The sequence below is a fragment of the Haliotis rubra genome, unplaced genomic scaffold, assembly GCF_003918875.1.
Source record: "Haliotis rubra isolate DU_JTF1 unplaced genomic scaffold, ASM391887v1 Scf361, whole genome shotgun sequence".
Lineage (NCBI taxonomy): Eukaryota > Metazoa > Mollusca > Gastropoda > Lepetellida > Haliotidae > Haliotis > Haliotis rubra.
This window is the reverse complement of record NW_025767037.1, coordinates 71,933-87,701: the sequence shown is the minus strand read 5'-3', so window position 1 is coordinate 87,701 and position 15,769 is coordinate 71,933. Positions and strand designations below refer to the sequence as shown.

At 41.7% G+C, this 15,769-nt stretch overlaps 1 protein-coding gene across 1 annotated transcript in view; it reads right to left on the bottom strand.

The window, feature by feature from the left end:
* Nucleotides 1-15,769, bottom strand: part of LOC124285512 (protocadherin Fat 1-like) — a 196,513-nt gene that overhangs the window by 179,646 nt on the left and 1,098 nt on the right. The window contains 6 exon segments of the mRNA XM_046721752.1: nt 9,484-10,628; nt 10,663-11,400; nt 11,403-12,185; nt 12,188-12,214; nt 12,217-12,443; nt 12,445-12,834. Coding sequence (XP_046577708.1) covers nt 9,484-10,628; nt 10,663-11,400; nt 11,403-12,185; nt 12,188-12,214; nt 12,217-12,443; nt 12,445-12,824 — 3,300 coding nt within the window. The 5' untranslated portion in view covers nt 12,825-12,834.

Below are 15,769 nucleotides of genomic sequence, written 5' to 3'. Positions count from 1 at the left end.
AATTTAATGGTGTATCAGTAATCTTGTGTTTCGTTTCATTTAAGCACAACAACATTGCTACTCTTGTGTAAACATGTCAATAACTTGAATAAGCAATCAAACAATAGTTTTTCAGATAACATCTGTAAATGATTCTAAGACCGTACACCATTGCTGTGGTACGTATCTGCTACATTTTCTAAATTATCGTGCTTATTTTACATCCGTACATACGCCAATATGGCCCTTATCTGGTGCCCTGAGAAACGACAAAATAGCCAAATGTATGACCCTATCTATCTGTAATGTAAGATTCCCATACTCTATTGATCGTGTAGATATATTTCGACTAATTTTGCACTATTATTAACAGAGTACCAGCCTTATCTTCAAATGTAAAGAGACCTGTGAATGTCGGGTTAGAATATTGATCTTCAGTAACCTATGCTTGTCGTAAGAGGTGACCAATGGGATCGAGTGGTCAGGCTCGCTGACTTGGTGGACACGTCATCGGTTCCCAATTGCGCAGATTGATGCTCATGATGTTGACCATCAAAATGATCAATACAAAACACATGTAGGCAATATATCAGGATATTTTTATCGCAAGGGTCCATGATACATCGATGTATCGCCACAAGAGATGATATATCTCGATACTACTTTAAGTTGTAAGGAGTATTGCATTAGGATTAGGAAGGGAGTCTCTTTGAAATATTTCTAAATTTTAAAAACAAACTGGACCTTCGAGGAATTTGAGTGCCATCTTTGTCACATGAACAAAGGAGTTGGTTAATCAGTGAAAGAATGTGCACATTTTACAATCTCTGTGAACAATAAAATACTTGTCCTTATGGAATTGAAACATGTTTTAGTTGTTTGACAAATAACACCATTTATTAACAACTATGAACAATGTCTTAGCTTTGTTAAGAAAGAGATGAACAAATTTAGAAAGCATACTTTTTTCAGTGTTTCTGGTATAAATTACATTGAATTGTCTGTGAAAACAATTGTCTGGTGCAGAAACACAACTTTCCAAGGGAAACCTATATTATATAATATGGTATACTGAATATGTTTGATTGTACTTTCTTACGCATTAAATGCTGAAACTTTATTACATGAACAGCCTTTTAAGTGTGTGTGAATGTAACATGTCCTGCTGTACAACAAATAAAGATTCAGTCACCTTATCAACCATATATGTCCTGTTTTTAGAATTGTAAAGTATCGGGATACGTATCGTATCGCCATCACTGTATCGTGGTGATAATCGTCTCGCAGGTTCCTTGCCAATACTTTCATGATATATCGTCTTGCTTCATCAAACTGGTATCAGGATATATCGTCTCGCCACTTAGGCACCGATACACAGCTCTATTGATTACTGGATTCTCGGGTCCAGACTCGATTATTTACAGACCGCCGCCATATAGCTGTAATATTGCTGAGTAAAACTAAACTCACCCACTCACTCAAATCTAATGAAACTACTTTAAAAAATGACACCACTAGAGTTGACATCTAGAGTTGGCTTGTTTTATTAAGTATTTGACAATGTCGGAGAAAGACGACACTGGTATGTTGATTAAAGTACTATCGGAAATAGAAAAAAACTGTTTTTATGCTGTTACTCTGTATCCCTAAAATTTACACAACTGCAAGTAGCATATGTCCAAATAACCCACATTAAACTATGTTGTAATACTGTTGTAATTCAGTTTTTTTCTGAGTCCCTGTGGACGCTCTAATAAATTTTGTTTCATCCATTGTCAATTTTTATGGGTATAGGATGCAGGAATTCGCATCCCGTAAATCCCTGCTATTGTATATCAATATCAATACTTTGGAGATTTCTTACTCTGTATTACCCCTGGCAGCCTCTGTGGTGTAGTGGTTAGAGCGTCCGCCCGGAGAGCGGAAGGTCGCGGGTCATACCAAAAGACGTTAAAAATGTAATTTTTAGAGTAAAATTGATACTTTATACTTATCCTGACTCATGCTCTTTTGCTTGTCTTCTTCTCACGAACATAGTGGAACACTTGTATCTCCTTAATTGAAGCTCCCTTCAATGTAAAATCACTAATAGGTACTCACCACGAGTTGCCTCCCTTGCCCTTTTGGCGGGAACAAGTGTCGCCACCCTCTGGCCTCAAGCTTCACTCTCACCTGATTTAGCGAGCCCAACACTTGAATTTACAGGGAAATCCAAAGTGTTATGTGGGGAGGATGGGAGGGCTTACCTCATGAGTCAGGATAAGTATAAAATATCAATTTTACTCTAAAAATTACATATTTTTCCTTATCCTGACTCATGCTCTTTTGCTTGTAGAATCCTACGGAAGCGGAGGTGGGAAAAAACAGAATACTTTGGATTTATAATTAGTGATTTTTATAGATATAACTGTAATAACCCCTGACGGGAACTTCATGAAGGCATAGACTTAGGATATTTCCTCTATTATAAACCATAGGTTATATATTGCCATAACTGGGGTATTACAATAATAATATACTCAGATATTATACATAAATATAACTAGATATAAAGTGACTCTGATAGAGACACTGTACAACTGAACATAAACATCAGTATAAGCTTAAGGCTGAGTAAACCTAAGCTAACTTATATACATAGTCCTAGAACTCCGTAGAGTTATAAGCTAGATATTGTATGTATAACAATACATAATAATCTCGTGAGGGTAAATGTTAACGCCTACGAGGGACTGTCAGCTGCTGAGCGAGGACCAAGGGACCGAAATGGTGTATGCCAGAGACGTCCTCGGTGGTGATATCTCTCAGATAGTGATTAGCAAACACCATGTTAGATTTCCAATAGCATCCTTCCATAATTGTGTTCAATGAGCAGGTACCGTGTAGGGCGAGAGTGGAAGCCAATGCCCTGATCTCATGGGGATTTGATGCTGTTGGAGGGTCCAAGCCTGCTGCCTTGTAGGCACGGAGTATGACAGTCCTTATCCAAATAGATATGGTAGTACGAGAGACTTCTGTCTGAGTTGTTGCCAATAAGGGGATGAATAATCGTTTGAGAAATCTTCGCCTTGTTTTGGAACGTCGTAAATAGATTCTGAGAGCTCTGACTGGGCACAGCGATAAGTCTAGTGTATCTTGGGATCCGAGAATCGAGGATAGTGCCGGGACGTGGAATAACCTGTCTGGTTGACCTGGTAGTTGATTTTTGGCGATGAAATCCCATCTTAATCCCAGGTGCGCTGTGTTTTGATTGTCATCAAACTGTATCCTCTCATAATCTATAGCGTGAATTTCGGATATTCTGGCTGCCGTGGCTAGAGATAGCAGAAACAGTGTTTTCTGTGAGAGAAATTCAAAGGTTGTCGATTCCAACGGTTCATAAGCCTCACTTGTGAGGTGTTGTAACACTACATTCAGATCCCAAGCTGGGGCGTGGAACTTCCGCTTTTGGTCCTCCAATCGGAAAGCACGTAGTAAGGCCAGTAACTCTGGAGACTTGGTTAGCTTGATACCCGTTCTCATAGTGATCACAGAACTAAGCTCGGCAAGATATGTTGATATTGTCGAGCCTTTTAAATGTTTGTTTTGGCGAAGGTAACACAAATAGTCTGCCACTTGAGGATGTGTAGCATCTCTCGCTGTAAATCCCTTATTTGCTGCATAATTTTCGAACTGTGCCACTTGTCGTCGTACAAGTTACGAGTAGAGTACCGTAAGGCAAGCGTGACCGCTTTTGCGGCCCTGGCAGAATATCCTCTCTTGTTTAAACACATTTTAATATACTCCATACGTGAAGTTGGAATACTTCTGGGCTTCCGTGCACCTGTCTGGTGTGTGGATGTATTAACAGATTTGAGCGCTTGGGTAGCTCCAGTGCCGGTTGACCGATTTCTTGAATTAGAATGGGAAACCATGTTCTGGCCGGCCAGTAGGGCGCGACCAAAGTGAGTTTGTCTGATTTTCTGTAACACTTGAGGCATTATTGCTGGCGGCGGAAACGCGTACGCATTGAGGCCTTCCCAGGATATGCTTAGAGCGTCCGTTGCCCATGCTTGTGGGTCTGGGACTGGCGACACGAATGTCGGTAGCTGATTGTTAAATCGTGTGGCGAATAGATCTACTAGCGGCGCTCCTATTTGCTTGATTATCTGTGCAAAGATTTCTGTATTGAGCATCCATTCTGTCGGTGACGGTAGATGTGGCCGAGAGAGTGCGTCTGCTAGTACATTTCTGGCTCCGGGAATGTGACATGCTCTGACATGTAGATTTAGATCGTGGATTAGATCGAACAGTTGAAAGCTAAAGTTCAAAAGGTTCAGTGATCTCGTTGAGCCTTGTCTGTTCACATAGAACACCACTGTCGAGTTGTCGGTATGGATCATTAGGTGCGCATTTTGTAGAATGGTGCTCCAATGCAGTATGGCGTTGATTACAGCTTTCATCTCTAACATGTTTATATGGAGCTTGCTTTCTTGCTGATTCCATAACCCTGATGCCGTCCGGTTGGCGAGATGAGCTCCCCAACCTTGGAGCGACGCGTCTACATATAGATGGGTTTTGAATTCCTGCTCTGCTAAACAAATCCCTTCGCAGACATTCCATTTCTTTGTCCACCATAGTAGATGAGGTCTGAGATGTTTCGGTAGACTGAATGGTTGTAGGTCGTCGAGATGTGCATTGATGAAGACCTGTAAGGGACGCAACTGTAATCTGCCTCTGACTGTCATGTCTTGGGCTGATGTGAGGAGACCTAGTAGGCTCTGCCACTGTCGAAGTGGAAACGGAGAGAGTAGAGCTGGTGGAATGGTCTGTTGGATCTTGATCCAACGGTCTTCTGGTACTGACGATACGGGTTGAGATTCGTGATAAATCGAATGCCTAGGAACTGCAGGTCTTGCGATGGTACTAGGTCCGACTTGAGTAAGTTTACTAACCATCCTAGTTGTGTTAGTAGCTTTATGATGTAGTTTAACTGTAGTTTGAGACGCTGTGGATCTTGATCTACTTGTATCCCGTCGTCGAGGTAAAACGCCACTGCGTAGCCCTTGACGATGAAGATAGGTGATAATCGGTTTCGTTATCCTCGTGAATAGCCAGGGGGCTGATGATATTCCGAATGGGAGTACTTTCCACTGGTAATGTAGCCCGTCTAGTGTAAACCGTAGGTATTTCCTGGCTTCGGAATGTATCGGGATGTGCAGGTAGGCGTCCTGTAGATCGATACTGCCCATGTAATCCATGGGGCGAATCAAATGCCGTAACTGAGGTAGATGTATCATGCGAAACTTCGGTGGTTTGCGTAGATAATTCTTGTTGAAAAAGCTAATGTTGTAGATGAGTCTGTATTTCTCCTTGGAGTTTTTCTTGGGTACTAGGAAAACTGGGGAGTAGAAACCTGGTTCGATGTTTGCTTGGTCTAGTACTTCTATGGCCTGCTTGGTTAGGAGTGATGTAACAGCCTCTCTTAACTTCGGTAGTTGTTGTGCCTGTAAGCGAACTTGTGAGGGTTGACTGTCAGCGGAGGCTTGGCCTTTAGTGGGATACGAAATCCGTGTTGAAGAATGTTGGAGACATAAGGGTCTTGTAACATTCCCCAGTTTTCCCAGTGTAGTTGGAGGCATCCACCCACTTGTGACGGTTGTACTGGAATGGCTGGGGGTGGAAGACTCCAGTCGTTCCGAACCTGTCTTTCAGCGTTTATAGTTGCGGGAACCTCTGGGTGTCCTGCCTCTTTCTGACCCTCCTCTATAGTTGCCAAATGGGCGACGAAAAGAATCTTTTCCCCTGGAGCTGGCTATCTTCCTATCCCGTGCTCTTTGTAGACCAGTGAATTTAGATCTCCCTGAGTATCTTTGTGAGGTCTGTCTGATGACGCTAGCTAGCGTGTCCATTGATTTAATCATAAGGACTTCTCTGGAATCCTTAGTGACTTCCTTGGAGACCTTGTCTATTCCTCCGTCAAAGATGGATGGGGAAGACCAAGGGGCTGTATATAGTGGAGCTGTAAAGTTCTCACCCCAGCTGCAGGAAGCGAGGAGGCCTTGACGACGGGCTAAGGTCAGTGCTGCTGAGACAGATGTGAGGTGATCCGTTAGGAACTGCTGGTCCTTCATTTGCATAAGTAGGGCCGAGTAAATCATTCTATCATCTTCAGAAGTCGTGTTACGAAATCTGGTGATAAGTGTCTCATTGATCGTTCTCAATCTATTTAGGCCAAAGAACATACGTCGTGTCATGGTTTCAATCTGAACCAATTTACGATCGTCAATCTTGTAGTTCTTATTCTTGACATCGTTGATAAGTTTGTAGTTTTCATCGATGTCTTGAGCCTTGAAGAAGGGGTCCATGTTGTGTGTGGAGAACTTCTTGGCGTGAAAGTTTGGCAAATGAGTTGTCTGAACTTTTGTGGCTTTATGGAATGCTGTGTCTAGATTCTGTGGTACCGCAGCAATCGGGTTGATCGGAGGTAGGGTGATAGCATCTGCATCATCTTCCTTCATCAGGTATGTCTGCGTTGTATTGCCACTCTTGGAAGGTGATGAGAGATCTAGGTTGTTTACCATCCAATATCGTATCTCTGCATCAGAGAAAATGATTCCTCCATCATCTTCTATTCCAGCATCATTGATGAGAGGTTGGTGCTCTTCTGATGGTGGACTGTGTGGTACTATCTCTATGTCAGGTGACCCTCGTGGTGACCTGGTTGTAGACTTATGTGCAGACCTGTGTGGTGACCTGTGAGGTGATCGACGTGGAAATGTACGCGGAGATCGGCGTGGTGAACGACGGGGGGACCGCCTTGGTGATCTACGTCTATGGGTTGACCTTCTTGGAGACCTGTGAGGAGACTGTTGATAGCTTCGCGAAGCTCTTGAGTAGTCCCTCGATGTCCTTCTGGTAGTAGACGATCTGGATTCAGGTGTCCTTCGCGAGTGCCTTCGCGACTGCCTTCGCGACTGCCTTCGCGAATCTTCCTCTGCGTCCGGTTCTGGGGAACGGTGATATGACCTTCGCGACTGCTTCCGAGAGGTGTGGTGGTCTGAGTCCGCATCTAGGGATGACGCCGAGGAAGGTGATGATCTATCCCGCCTTCGCGAAGGCTGTACTTCTGGGTCCTTCGCCGAAGTGGTCTGCAACTTCCTTCGTGAAGGTGGCGTCGTCATGGCTGCTACGTTGACTGGGGGTGCCTGTGGGGTGTTGTCTACGTTGGAGCCTTCGCGAAGGCTCGTATCCTGGGTTGGCTGCTTCTCCAGTCTGTAGTGACCCTCCATCATGACCATGATTTGCCGCAGTAGATCATCTGGGATGGTCTGCGTCGAAGTAGTCGGTGCTCTCTCTCTGCGATGTTAACAGTGGGGCCCTCAGGGATTTCGTCTAACATCAGTGTAGAGGCATCAGGCTGCATGTTGATCTCTGCTGAAGTCACTGTAGCTGTCACCGGTCTCTTCTTGTGGCGTATGTCAGGGATGATAATCGGCTGATCATCGTAGAGGCCCAGTTCTGTGGCTGGAATGATCTCGGCTGAGAAAGTTCTTGACGATTTCGTAGACTTCCCTTTGGAGGTAGACGTTGCCCTGGGGGTCCGAAGTCTGCGTTGAGAAGACTTGGAGGCCCTCTCGGACTTAAGCTGCGATGACGGGATGTCTGGGGAGGCCGGCCGCTTCTTAGAGGTGACGGACTGCATCCCACGTCCCTCTTCCGATGGGGTCTCCAGCAGAGCACCAGACGGGAGGGGATCGATCGACAGCAGCTGACTGGAAGGGGAATCCGATGTATCGGCCATGTCTAACCCTAGTTTGCGTGACCTATCTGCAGCACGTCTCAAGACACAAAGATGATATTTATTAAAAGCAGAATTAGTTCAATTAATGCAGTAACTGCAACGTGAATCAAACGCACAAGGCGTAGAACAACTAGGGCATACTACATGCGGATCAGCAGCAGAATAACGTAGTATACAAATAGTACAGGTTTTCATCAACGTAATACTAGCTGAACAATCACTTAACTCCACGGAATAAACAGTAGAAATACGATTAATTATCAATACAAATTAATGAAGGATACTAGCTATACCTCTATAGTAAACTATAAGAGGTAACTAACTAAGAAAAATCAAAGGATATAGTGTGCAAGGAGACACAGGTGCTCTCACATCCTGCTCACTGGGCGAAGAAGGAGAGAGTGAAGCATGAGGCCAGAGGGTGGCAACACCTGTTCCCGCCAAAAGGGCAAGGGAGGCAACTCGTGGTGAGTACCTATTAGTGATTTTACATTGAAGGGAGCTTCAATTAAGGAAATACAAGTGTTCCACTATGTTCGCGAGAAGAAGACAAGCTAAAGAGCATGAGTCAGGATAAGGAAAAATTATGATACTTGTTGGGCCCTGTCTGGTGCTCGGCATTAATGGGTACAACAACAACTGGTCGGCTCGGAGTCAGTATAATGTGTCTGAGTGGGGTATTCATGCTTCACTGCGGCATTCTCAGTGGGCTAGCACTATATAATCAGCTTCAGTCTGGGCTAGTACAAGCAGCCGCACATACACATACACACGCATGCACGTCATCATATGAGCGAAATATTCTCAAGCACAACGTTAAACCCAATTTCACCTCACCTGTATTACCCCTTGTTCACTTTAATAGTTTTCATGTTATCATCTACATGTTTGTTTTCACTGCTACAAATAATAACAGGCATAAATATTTTGCATTAATATATACAGGCCATCTGGATTCAAAAACCATTATTCAGGTGTATCTTGTTTGTCACTGTCCGTATTAATCATGTGTTCATGTCACTTTATCACATCAAAACCACCTGTCCATGCAATCAATCTAAGTGGACCAGACTGACATTACGTCAGTGGAAGAAAGTCATCTAACATACGTTATATTTGGGCTTACACTTTCTTAGTAAAGTACAGATTAGTACTTTTGGGGTTGAGTCCCATCTGGGAATCGAACCCACACCCTCAAAGCCAGGCACCTAATCGCCAGCACACAAAGTCAGACACCTAGACCGCTCAGCCACCGCCATCACTTTCTAAAATGGCACTGTGTATTTCGAAGAAACTCATCGTTTTCAAAAGTATATATCTACATGTATACATGTAATCAAAATGGAGCTTGGACTAGCTGGGAGGCCTTTTTAATTCATTCTCCTGGGTCTGAAAGACTAACTTAGAGTGGACATTTAGCACACAAATAACTGATTTTTATATTTTTTTCAAAATTTACCCGAGGAAGGATAGAAAAATATGTCTTGTTACTACATTGAGTGATAAAGCAGAACTTTCAAAGAAAGCAATTACTATGACAAGGATTCTTGTCACCTTGACCTTTGACATACAGTAAATCTTATTCACATTAACTGGTAAGAAGGTTCACAGGTTTCTGATGGTTAGATGATTACACTGGACGACAAAAAACAGACAAGTGACAGGCTAACAATAAAATCAAGTCTCTAGATCAACAGGTAGGAATGATGTTAACACATAACATACTTACCATTGTTGTCAATGGAAAACCGACCCAAGCCAGAACCATCACGAATGGAGTACACCACCTGACCCCTTTTCTCAGAAGGTCCAACATAGTCCGTTGCACTGACATGTGTAACAAATGTTCCAATGGGCTTGTTTTCATATACATAATCCTGTACCACAAAAGTGTCAAAATGTGGCGCACTGAGATTTTCATCAACATCCACCACTTCTACATTCATAAAACAGGTTGATACAAGTGTTGGGGTGCCACAGTCAACTGCCTTTGCAGTTATGTTATATACTTGTTTTGTCTCATAATCCAGTTTCTTGAGCAAACGAATGGTGCCGCTCACATCATCTATATCAAATTTGTCATCCATACCATCAACAAGTTCATAAGTTACAAGTCCATTCTCCCCAACATCAGGATCATTTGCTGTAAGGATCATGACAACTGTACCAACAGGTAAATCTTCTCTGACTTTCACACTGTAACTTGAAGGAACAAATTTTGGTTCATTGTCATTGACATCCTGAAGTGTGATCGTAACCTGTGTTGTTGATGAAAGAGTTGTCTGCAAACCAGAATCCTTTGCCATGACACTCAATTGATATACCGCTAGCCTCTCTCTATCAAGCTGCCTTCTAACTTTGATCATGCCATTAGATGGTTCAATATAGAAATCCTCTGTGTCAGTCAAAAGCGAATACTTAATCCTGGCATTGAGGTCTCTGTCATTATCTGTAGCATACACCTGTAACACAGTGGAGTTTACAGCAACATATTCATACACCCTTTTTTCATATTCATCATGTTCAAATATCGGTGGGTTGTCATTTTCATCCGAAATCACAATTCTCAGTAGCTGTTGAGCCGAATGTGATGGTTTGCCCATATCTTGAGCATTCACTTGTAAGCTGTATTCACCCTGATGTTCTCTGTCCAGTTTAGACATGACAATTAGACTCCCACTGAAGGTATCAATTTGGAATGCACCGTCAGAATTCCCAGCTGAGATAACATACAATATTTTGCTATTGTACCAAGAACTGGTGTCTCTGTCTGTTGCAGTCATGTTCAGGACAGATGTCCCTGGAGGAGTACTTTCAGAGACTTCAAAGTACTTGGGCACTGAAGAACTAAACTCTGGGGCATGCCCTATTGGACAAATCTTGCTGGAATTCACTGTCACTAGTGTCTTTGTTGTTTTCGTTGGACGCTCTTATCATGTTCTGAAGTAGATCTGTTACATTTGTATCCTTACAGTTGACAATGGCCTTTTCCTGCACACTAGTTTTGCTGTTTACCAATGAGAGATTGATGACAGCTGGAACAGAGTAGTGAGCACCATCTGTAGCATCTATAAGAAGTCTTATGGTGTCACTATCTATGCCTGCTAGATTACATTTACCCAGAGAGACAACTCCAGTGGATGGTTCCATACTGAAGCAATTATTTTCATTACCATCAACAATTCTGTAAGTAATAATATCCCCCTCATCAAAATCTATAGCTGGAAGAATTACAATTTCTGTATTTTCCCTAGCATCACGTGACAGGTAGCCACTACAGTCTACTTTCTCAAACACTGGTTCATTATCATTTACATTCTCAAGTTTTATTTTAACGACAGCCTCAGTTTCATGTCTGTGTGGAGCACCCCAGTCCGAAGCCCTAACAACCACGTTATACACCTTTTGCATGACTTCATAATCAAGAGGTCTGGTAGTTGTGATGATACCAGTGAAATGATCAATTTCAAAAGGAGCCATGTGAAAATTCACAATTGAATAGCTCACTCTACCATTCTCACCGGCATCTGCATCAGTTGCAGATATTTGCAAAACCATTGTCCCATTTGCTGCATTTTCTACGATACTGCCAGAAAGCTGAGTTTCATCAAAAACTGGTGCATTGTCATTAAAATCTTTACATAAATATTGACAAAGGTTTGACCGATCTTTCTTGCTCCAGAGTTTGCTTTATCTTCAGCTAAGATTTGAAGTCTGATCATCTGAAGCTTCTCTGCATCTAGAAATGATCTGGTTGTGATGAGTCCTGATTCCATATCAATTTTAAATATGTTCTTGTCATTTCCACTTCCAATGCTATATTCAACTTCACCATTCCGACCAAGATCTAGATCCCCAGCTTTCACTGTTGTAACTGGAGTGTTTAAAGGTACAACTTCAGACACTGACACATTGAATTCCTTCTGATCAAATTCTGGTACATTGTCATTTGTGTCCTGTATAGCAACATGCACCAGAACTGTTGTTGTCAAAGAAGGTGAACCCATGTCAGTTGCAATCACTGTAAGATTATATCCATATGGTGTTAATTCTCTGTCAAGGTTTGCAGCAACTCTTATGTTATATATGCCTTCTGCTTCTCTTGATTTTACAATGGCAAATCTATCACCAACATTTCCGGATGCAATAGCAACAAGGTTAATTTTTCCATTATTTCCAATATCATCATCAGTTACAGTGAGAATTGCATAAACTGTGCCAATATTTCCATGTTCAGCAACTGTTGGGAGCCTGTGAACAATTATGGAAGGTGAATGGTAGTTAACTGGCTGCACAGATATTATGACCAGCGCTGTGCTACTTCTTTGTGACCCCTTTGTTTTAAGCCCTCGGTCATTAGCAAGGATGTTCAGTTTATGCTCTTTCTCCACACTGTAGTTCAAAGGTCTGGTTAGAGATACCACCCTGTAGCTGGGTGAATTGCAAAAGTTTAGTGGACTTTACAAATGAATAGTAGATTTCTCCATTAATTCCTATATCAGCATCTGATGCAGTCACCCTTGCAATACCCTTGTGAATGGTTGTGTTTTCTGGGATGGAAACACTATATTCTTCAGGATAAAATAGGGGACTTAGATCATTCTCATCAATTACGGTCACTCGAACGTAAGTGAATGCACTGAGTACTTTCCATCCAGTGGGATACTTCCCTCTGCTTTCACTGTAAGTCAAACGTATCCTTATGTTCACGATTTAATTCACCCGATGCATCCGTCCTCGTTCTTATCCGTAAGAAACAGAAATCTAAAATGCATACAGGTTCTGCCCTGAATATTTTACTCTTGTCACCTCTGTCTATTTTGTATTCTACATCTACAGATGAGTTCAATCGAGAAACTCCCATCCGCATTGGAGATAGGACGTAAGTTTTCCCATGGGCATTTTCCGGTATGGTTCCATTGTAATTTTTTTGTGAAAAGTGGAAGTTTTCCTGTGTTAAAGTTGAGTGAAAATCAGAGTGTGACAGCAAAACAGCAGTTTGCCACTGCAGCTGCAGCACAAGCAGTTCGAGGAAGGTCAAGGCACCCCGTAGCCTCATCATGTCACCTGTCCTGAAAAGAAACAAAAAATAATGAAATGTTATGCACATGATTTTAGTTTCCTTCACGTCACACTCACAAACACATCAGCAGCACTATTGTAAATGATGGTGAGTGTGCGAGTATGGTTTTACACCGCTTTTAGCAATATTTTCCAGTAATATCATGGAAGGGGACACCAGAAATGGGCTTCACACATTGTACCCATTTGGGGAATCAAACCCGAGCCTTCAAGCGAATGCTTTAACCATGAGGCTACCCTACAGTCCCAACTGTAAATGAAAAAACTCCCAGATCAAATACATCTGCAACTGATATGAGCGATGTCCTTAAACTGATGGGATATGATAACCATACTCACTATTCATGTTCGAGACCTGAGTGGCCGAGGATGTAAGGGGGGGAAATGCTCCCCTGGGGATATTATAAAATTAAATGCTCTCAGACAGATGCAATATCCTGCTTTCTGACTGACTGAGTTTAGTTTTACGCCGCTTTTAGCAATATTCCAGCAATATCACCGCGGGGAACACCAGAAATGGGCTTAACACATTGTGCCCATGTGGGGAATCAAACCCAGGTCTTCGGCGTGACGAGCCAACGCTTTAACCCCCTGCTTTCTGAAGGTAAAATGACTCCATTTATGTAATCTCCAATTATGCATAAAATTTATTTTTTTTCTTGCAGTTTGACCATTTTTTCCCGGGTTTTTTAAAACTGTTGATAGTTTATATAACTATGTATTTATTTTTTCACCAATCAATTAGGAGATAAACCTACTGTGTGGGAAAATCAGAGGTATATAACGAAATTATAATAGCTCTAAATTTAATTTAAAACCGAACGCGTAGCGTGAGGTTTTAAATGAACAATTTAGAGCTATTATAAATTTAATTTAAAACCGAACGCGTAGCGTGAGGTTTTAAATGAACAATTTAGAGCTATAATAATTTCGTTATATACCTCTGATTTTCCCACACAGTAGGCTTATCTCCATTCTACCATGACAATTTTATGAACAGTTTCACGTGGAGCTCTTTCTTTGGTTACGAGTCAATGCGATGAAGCGGCCTCGCATTCAATCTCAAGTGGCATCGCCGAAGCGGGGTGATTGGTGGCAAACTGTCAATGACTAACAAACTCCAGATTCAGTAATAACAAATCAGGTTTTGTTTTTCAATGCATCAATCACCAATCATTAACTGATAAGTTGGAAAACATATATCAAATAAGTTTAAAAGCTTGGTTCACATTTGAAAATTCCACCGTAGACCCTTACCCCACCAGAATAATGGCAGCAACCTCATGGCCTTGACCTTTTCTCGAAGTCATTGTTTACATTTCGTGCAAATTTGGAAAGATCACGACAGGAGAGCCTGACAGTTTCATGCAAGGTTAACCTGATTGTATGACTGAGATAGTCTTTGATATCTAATTACTGGTTCTGGTACAAAATTTAAGAGTAGAGGCTTTTGCTGTAGCGAGAAGTCCGGGTTGTACCGAATTAGATGCTGTTGAATATTAAGCCCTATCAACTTTGACGATTTCACGCACCTCTCGTCTCGTGCGGTGACAGCTTGTGGTGACTTACACACTCATGTGTGTACTTTGTGCTCAAATTCAATTCTACAGATATTATTTTCTACATTTTGAAAGTGTTTTGTGACCTAGTGGCTTCAAAGTGTAGTGAATTCAAATTGAATCGGATTCGCTGGCATGTTCGCGAGTCTGTTGACAAAGAGCCAGATTTGTGGTGATATTTCCGAAAGGATGGACCAGGACATGAGGGTGTACCTCTGGCATAAACACGGTAAGGTATACTTTAATAGACTACTTTAGATCAAGCAGTGTAATGGATAAGAGGGATCATGACTAAGCCAAATAACTTTTTCAACGATATTACACTGTTAGAAAAAATATATGTTGGGCTAAACAGAACGGTTTGCAGATTCAGTAATTGTGTTTTACTACCGCTAAATTTGAAACAGTACAAATTTCAAAATATCATTTTATTTGAATTGATAACCCAACTGTTTATTTATGTGGACGGAAGGCATTAAAATTTCTTCGGCGTTCGATGTTAATACATCCTCCGTTACCGGATCAAGATCAGTGGCGATATCGTTGACGAAAGCTGATAATAAATTTAACACGGAAATTTTGTAGCAGTGTATTGCTGGATCTATTCTGACATAACATAGAATCAACGTAAACATATTTGTTTTTGCTGAATTTTTATTCGGAAAGCAGACGCGATGTTTTGATCTTGTTCGACTGAATATTTGTTTCCATGCTTTGAGCTACTTTTGTATGTATAAACACCTATTGCTGTGATTTACGCCAAGTAGTGAGTCGAGCCCGTCATCGCTAAATCCATCTTTAAAGACATATGTGTAATTTCCGACAGTAAATCGCCGTAATTTATCGATGCATCGGTAGGTTGTTTGGTGTCCGCCATGTTAGATATCTAGTGGGCAGACAAAAATAGTGCATTACCGTAAACCATGTATGATTGTGCACGGAAAACAGAGACCTGTATAACGTGATTATATACCTCTGAGTGACTTTAATTAACCAATCACAATCCAGTGTTTACTGAAGTCATGGTAGAATGTTTGTTTGTGCATTGTGTATTCATTGTTTTGTATGTTTTTCTCTATTTTGTCTATCCTGCCTTTTAGAGTCATGTGGATTGAATACAATCTTTTTTTTAATTAAGTCTTTTGTTCATTAAATGCCATTAGGTATTTCACAATATGCCTTCAGTTAGGGTTCTGTGTAGTCTATGTCATTGCCTTGGATTCCTTATGTTTTTTATTAATGGTTGTTGTTATCATATGTAATAAGGTGTATCATTCTGGTACCGATCATCTGCCAGTGCCAGATGGGCATCCCCAAGGCCGGATACAGCTTTTTGAGAAAGGAGGGGTGCACACTTCAGTTTCAC